Consider the following 6,772-nt stretch of genomic DNA (forward strand, 5'->3'; position numbering starts at 1 on the left):
GACCAGGGGCTGCACCTAGGGATTGGGCCTGCCCTCTGCCCACCTGGGAGAGGCCTAAGCCAGCAGGTCGTTATCTCCCGAGGGGTCCCAGACTGCGAGAGGGCACAGGCCAGGCTGGGGGACCCCCCTACCCACCCCCCCGAGTGCACAAATTTTTAGTTATAAATAATTAAGAAGAGGCATTAACGTTTTTTCTTTCAATTCATTTATTACAAAACAAATCAAGGCTCCCTGGAGAGAAGATGGTTATTAACTTTGGAGTTATATACATAAAGATATATATGTAAAATATCTTGAAAACTTAAGTTAGCCATCCTGATAGCTCACATGAGATCTTCTGTTATTTGTTCAAGAATGTAGATGATTTGACCATTACATAAAATGCTGAAATGATAAGCACACTTGTATTGATTTAGCTTATATTCATTGAGCACCTAATTAATGTGTTATCTAACTCATGGGAGAAGCTTAGTAAATGTAAGTTGGGTCAAGGAATATTTTCTTGTCATCTGAGCATTACTGACATCTAGTGGTGAAATTAAATACATTTCTTAAACAAACAAATTGTTTATATGAGCAATCTAGTGAACTAAAAAGTAACTAGAGTTTTTCTATTCAAAATCAACACCAAAAAAACACATCTGTTTCATATAAGTAATAAAGGTGGTATCCAGTTTAATAATAGTTTGGATCTGTTTTCAAATGCTGCTATTTTAGGTAAATGCATTATCTCACTTAATTTGAGGGGTGGGGGGGGGACATGTGAAATGTGTATGGTCACTTTCATTAGCCTTTTGAATCTATAGGAGTAACATAAGCCTCAGAGAAGTTAAGATATGTGTTCAACGTCGCTCAGCTATTATCACAGGGAAGATATTTGCTTATTATTTAATTTATAATAAACAGTTACTGGCTACTTTCTAGGCATTATCCTATTACATCACTAAAAACAATCCTATTCTATCTAATAAAGAGGTAATATGCAAATTGATCATCACTCCAACACACAAGGTGGCAGTCCCCATGTGAACACAAGATGGCTGCCACAAGATGGCCAGCAGGGGAGGGCAGTTGGGAGGGACCAGGCCTGAAAAAGAGGGCATTGGGGGCGACCAGGCCTGCAGGGGAGGACAGTTAGGGGCGACCAGGCCAGCAGGGGAGGGCAGTTAGGGGCAATTGGGCCGGCAGGGGAGCAGTTAGGCATCAATCAGGCTGGCAGCAGAGTGGTTAGGGGGAGATCAGGCTGGCAGGCAGAAGCGGTTAGGGGCAATCAGGCAGGCAGGCGAGCAGTCCTGGATTGTGAGAGGGATGTCCCAGATTGGAGAGGGTGCAGGCTGGGCTGAGGGACACACCCCCCCCATGCATGAATTTCATGCACCGGGCCTCTAGTAAGTCAATATAATTTTTCTCATTTTGCCTGTAAGAAAATCAAGGCTTCAAATGGCAAATTAAATTGGCCAAGGTCACAGAACAAATAAGTGGACAAAAAAGTCATGTTCTTAGTATGTATCATAAGCTAATTTTCCTTTGTGTAATTATATTTATCTTCATGTTTCTATTAATATTATACATAATATTCAAAGCACAATATTCTCACAACAAATTATCTAATGCAATTCTTAAAACAGGGATATCTCAGGATTTGGAAACTTACATTAGAATTCTGGCTCTGCCATTTACTGAGTGTACATATATTTCTGAGGAGATAGTGGGGTTTTTCTATGGTGCTCTTGCCCTGTGTTCACTGCCTGCCTTTCATAAGTAACTATTCACCTGGTACCATAGTGAGGTTTAAAGTATTGGCCATTATGCCTCTGACTGACTAGACTCCTGGGACTTATTCGGGGAGGATACTTGCTGCATGATGCAAATTCCAAATCATCTATAACCAGAAGGTATCTCTGACCAGAATCATAGAGCTTGATCCTCAGAGATATGGAAATTTTCTGCCCCATTAACCGAGGCCCAGGGACACAACCCACTGTGTGGAGATCCTTCCCAGGGGACTAGACTTCAGTATAACTCCTTGGCCCTGGCTATTGAGAATGCAGTCACATTCAGGTTGCAGTCTGTGGCATCTGATTTCAGTTCTTCACAAACAATTTCTCAGATGCTGGGCAGAGGTAAGTGAGTCAGCTCCTGGTTATGCTGAAAGAGGGTTCACAGTGAAAGTAACTAAAGTGATTTGTGTGAGTGATGGAGCTCCTGTGAATCGGACAGAGTATTTAGATAGAGCCATCTCCAAGCAATGTAGCCAAAGAGAAAGGAGTTATGTTGACAATAACTGAATTTATCACCGCATGTCATTTGCTAACACAGAAGCACACAGTAAAACACAATATACAGCTATCAACAAACCCAGGAACATCCATGTCGATACAGATATATGAATAAAGAATGTTGTTTGCAAACACGAGGGGAAATACCAATGCTAACTCTTATTAGCTAGCACAAATGAGGCCTTTTCTTCCCTACTTACTTCTATTTTGTCACCTCAGAGGAGAACTTCTCACACTGGGCACAGTCATCCCAGTGGGAGGAAGTTACAGTATGTTTAGAAATGGGACACAGAGGGTTGAGAGATGGGAAGACTGAGCCCCTGGAGAAAGAGCTTATCCATTTTTGCTACAAAGAATAGAAACCAGTCCCTGGTAGGAGATCAGTTTACCCCAGGAATTGAGTGTCTGAAAGGGAAGAGAGAGGTTCAAAAAGGGAGAGGAAGAGAAAGCCTCAGATATTTATGGTAAAGGTAAACTTAGAAAATATACATGGAAGAGTTTATTAAACATAAAAAATGACTAAACCAACAAAAGGTAAAGATGACTACATCAACCATGGCCATAGTAATGATAGCGGTGGCCACAGAGGCCGTGACCTAGGTAGACAATACATTTTGCCAATGACAACAAGCTTATTGACCAGAATAATTCTGAATTTGTAGTATATTTAGAATACCAAAGCACCTTTTAAATGTTTCCCTGTGAGGACTATTAAAAAATGAAAGAATTACTATGTGTGAGACCAAGAAGCAAAATACTAGCATATGACTAGACTTTAGGCTTCATGAGGTTGGGGACTTTGACTCAATCCTTGCTGCTTGCCTGCATTTGGAGCAGTACTTGGCAGATAGTAAGTACTCTATAAATATTTGTCATATATATTAAAGATTAATTTCTGAAAACTTCTATAATATAACATATGAGGGCAGAGAGTGGTAGTGGTAGTGGTGGTAAGTTTGTAGATGATCTTAAATATAGAAGGAATAAAATGCAAGTAATTGGAAGCAGTAACAATATAAAAAATCAAGACATGTTAATAACCTCCACCCTCCCTGCCCACCCCAGGTGCCACCACAAGAAATTAACAGAGGACTTCTCAAACTATGTGTAAGTCCTCAGTCCCCCTCCCTAGTTCTGCACAGAGCCCCCTGGTAAAGGCCAACTTAGAAAATATATGTGGAAGAATTGGTTGTTGCCCAGCCAGCATGACTCAGTGGTTGAGTGTCAACCTATAAACCAAGAGGTCACAGTTTGATTCCCGGTCAGGGGAATGCCCCGGTTGTGGGCTCGATCCTCAGTGTGGGGCATGCAGGAGGCAGCTGATCAATGATTCCTTCTTATCACTGATGTTTCTATCTCTCTCTTCCTCTCCCTTCCTCTCTGAAATCAGTTAAAAAGTATATTTTAAAAAGAAGAAAATATACATGGACAAGCTTATTAAACATAAAAAAGCTTAAGGTGTGAATCACTACTACTCAACCACATTTTATGAATGGGATTATACAGGCTGGGGAAAAGGTATGTCTACAGTTGTTCAAATGGAAAATAATACAATAATTAATAAATAATAATACAAGAATAAACTGTTCTGTGTACTCATAACAGTAAACCTACTGTTGCCCCACTTTGTATTGATCAGTCACATGTTTTCCGAAGGAAAAGCACTGAGGTCCATTAGTGAAGAGGAAATAATTATAGAAAAAGTTAGATAAAATATTATAAACATCTTAATTAACACATTTGTTGTGAAGGGGAAGAAAAATAGGTTTGGTAGCTATTTCTAAAAACTAATGCTATTAAACACTTAGAAAGTTGACCTGCTTCAAGCAGTCACTAACAACATGATACAAGATAACATTGTCTTCAACCTGGACACCAGTGATAACCTAACTGATCTGATTACAAATGCACTTGCTTCCTTTAATAATTTTTGACAGTGCAACCAGAGTGATATTTTTGAAATGCAAATTCAATCATGCTACACTGCAGCTTAAAATTCCTGTTTCTCCCCATTGTTTCTAGGATGAAGACAAAACTCATTAAAATCAACCACATGGACCTATATAATCCCATTGCACAGTCTCTGCATCCTCTGTTCCTATGAACTAGAAATATTTTCTCTGCTCAATTCCCTCTTCCACTTCTTAGTGAATTCTCATCCATCAGCTATCAATTTAGTAAACACTTCCTCAGGAAAGCATACCCCAGGAACTAAGACTTTGAAGTTCAAGGTGAAATTGCTGTTTTGCTCTAATTATATAATAGTCTCCTAACATGTCTAAATGTTTTAATTCCATTCCTTAACTCAGATCCAAACACCAACTATCCAGTCCTTCACTTTTACTGGGTTCTCTCCGACACAGATTTTTTTTTAATTTTTCGTATTTTGCAAGAATATATCATTGCCTTGAACCACTAGACCAGCTGAGTCATTATCTCTACCTCAATTCCAGTCCAGTGATATTTTACACACACGTGCACACACACACACACACACACACACCATCATATTTATGCTTAACTTTCTGATTAACAGATATGATTAACTACAGATATTTGTGAATTTAATGCAATACACAGATTTTTCCTTAGAGACTGAAGGGAAGAAAGACATGAGAAGTGCAGAGTTGTATTTGAATATTTTCTGCATGGTTTTCTACATAGGTGAAGCAAATACTTTCAAGTGAGAGTGTCTTTTTAACTGTGGCCCCTATTCCTTCTCTAGGTCTCCTCTGCTGTATTATGGAATTAAAGAATGGCTTTTCTGTTTCTCCAGAAAATAGGCATCATGCTATAAAGGAGGTTAGGTTTTCTCACTGGAAGAAAGAAAACTCCTGCAAGAAATGTGTCTATAACCAATTTGCACCGATATGCTGCATTCCAACAATACCCAGTTCCACCCTCCTTCCTTCCTTCTGATGGGCATTCCAGGGCTGGAAGATGTGCACATCTGGATTGGCTTCCCCTTCTTTGCAGTGTATCTAATAGCCCTCTTGGGGAACATCACTATCCTCTTTGTGATCCAGACTGAACGCAGCCTCCACCAACCCATGTTTTACTTCTTGGCCATGTTGGCCTTCACTGATCTTGGCTTGTCCACAGCCACCATCCCCAAGATGCTGGGTATTTTCTGGTTCAACCTCAGGGACATTGTATTTGGTGCTTGCATCACACAAATGTACACTATCCATATATGCACTGGCCTGGAGTCCGTGGTACTGACGGTCATGGCCATAGATCGCTATATTGCCATCTGCAACCCCCTCAGATATAGCTTAATCCTCACCAATAAGGTGATAGCCATCCTAGGCCTATTCATCATAGTCAGGACTTTGGTGTTTGTGACTCCATTCATATTTCTCATCCTGAGATTGCCATTCTGTGGTGTGCGCATTATCCCTCACACCTATTGTGAACACATGGGCTTAGCAAAATTGGCTTGTGCCAGTATTAGGGTCAATGTTATCTATGGCTTGATTGCTTTCTCAGTGGGATACATTGACCTTTCTGTACTTGGATTTTCCTATGTTCAAATCCTCCGAGCAGTCTTCCATCTCCCATCCTGGGATGCCCGGCACAAGGCTCTCAGCACATGTGGCTCCCATGTCTGTGTCATGTTAGCGTTCTACCTGCCAGCCCTTTTCTCCTTCATGACACATCGCTTTGGTCATAACATCCCTCATTACATCCACATACTTCTGGCCAATCTGTACGTAATTATTCCTCCTGCTCTCAACCCTATAATCTATGGGGTTAGAACAAAACAGATAAGAGAGCGTGTGCTAAGGATGTTTAACCCTAAAAGTTATTGACACTGCCCTGGCCGGTGTGTTTAAGTGGTTAGAGTGTCAGCCCATGCAAGGAAGGGTCTCAGGTTTGATTCCTGGTCAAAGGCACGTACTTGTGTTTCAGCTTTGTTTCCTGCCTCTGGTCTGAGCAGGTGCCGGAGGCAACCAGTTGATGTGTCTCTCTCACATCGATGTTTCTCCATTGAATTTTTTTTTTAAGAGACAGTGAAAGGGAGGGAGGAGGGGTGGAAAGACAAAGAGAAACATGAATGTCAGAGAGACATATCCACTAGTTGCCTCCCTTTTGCACCCCAACTGGGGCTGGGGATCGAGCCTGCAACTGAGGTACATGTCCTTGACTGGGAATCAAACCCATGACCCTTTGGTCCTTGGGCTGACATTCTAACCACTGAACAAAACCAGCCAGGACAAGATGTTTCTCTCTCTCTCTCTCTCTCTCTCTCTCTCTCTCTCTCCTCTCCCTCTCTCCTTTCTTCCCTCCCTCCCTTTCTCCCTTTCTTTCCTTTCCTCTAATCCTCAGGGATTAACAAAAAAAGAAAAAAGAAATAATAAGTTATTGACATCGAGTCCCACAAGGATCTTCCACAATAATTCATGAAAAACAATCATGAAATCAAAACAGAAGAAAACAATGAAAATACTTTTATTACACTCCTCTGGCATTCCCACACAAGCCAATCACAT

At 40.9% G+C, this 6,772-nt stretch overlaps 1 protein-coding gene across 1 annotated transcript; it reads left to right on the forward strand.

The window, feature by feature from the left end:
- The first annotated feature begins 5,149 nt into the window (after positions 1-5,149).
- LOC102252680 (olfactory receptor 52E5) lies at positions 5,150-6,091 on the forward strand. The gene has a single exon (XM_005886259.1). It carries the CDS (start codon positions 5,150-5,152, stop codon positions 6,089-6,091), a length of 942 nt encoding a protein of 313 aa, XP_005886321.1.
- The last annotated feature ends 681 nt before the right edge of the window (positions 6,092-6,772 follow it).

Source organism: Myotis brandtii, unplaced genomic scaffold, assembly GCF_000412655.1.
Source record: "Myotis brandtii unplaced genomic scaffold, ASM41265v1 scaffold966, whole genome shotgun sequence".
NCBI classification, from domain to species: Eukaryota; Metazoa; Chordata; class Mammalia; order Chiroptera; family Vespertilionidae; genus Myotis; species Myotis brandtii.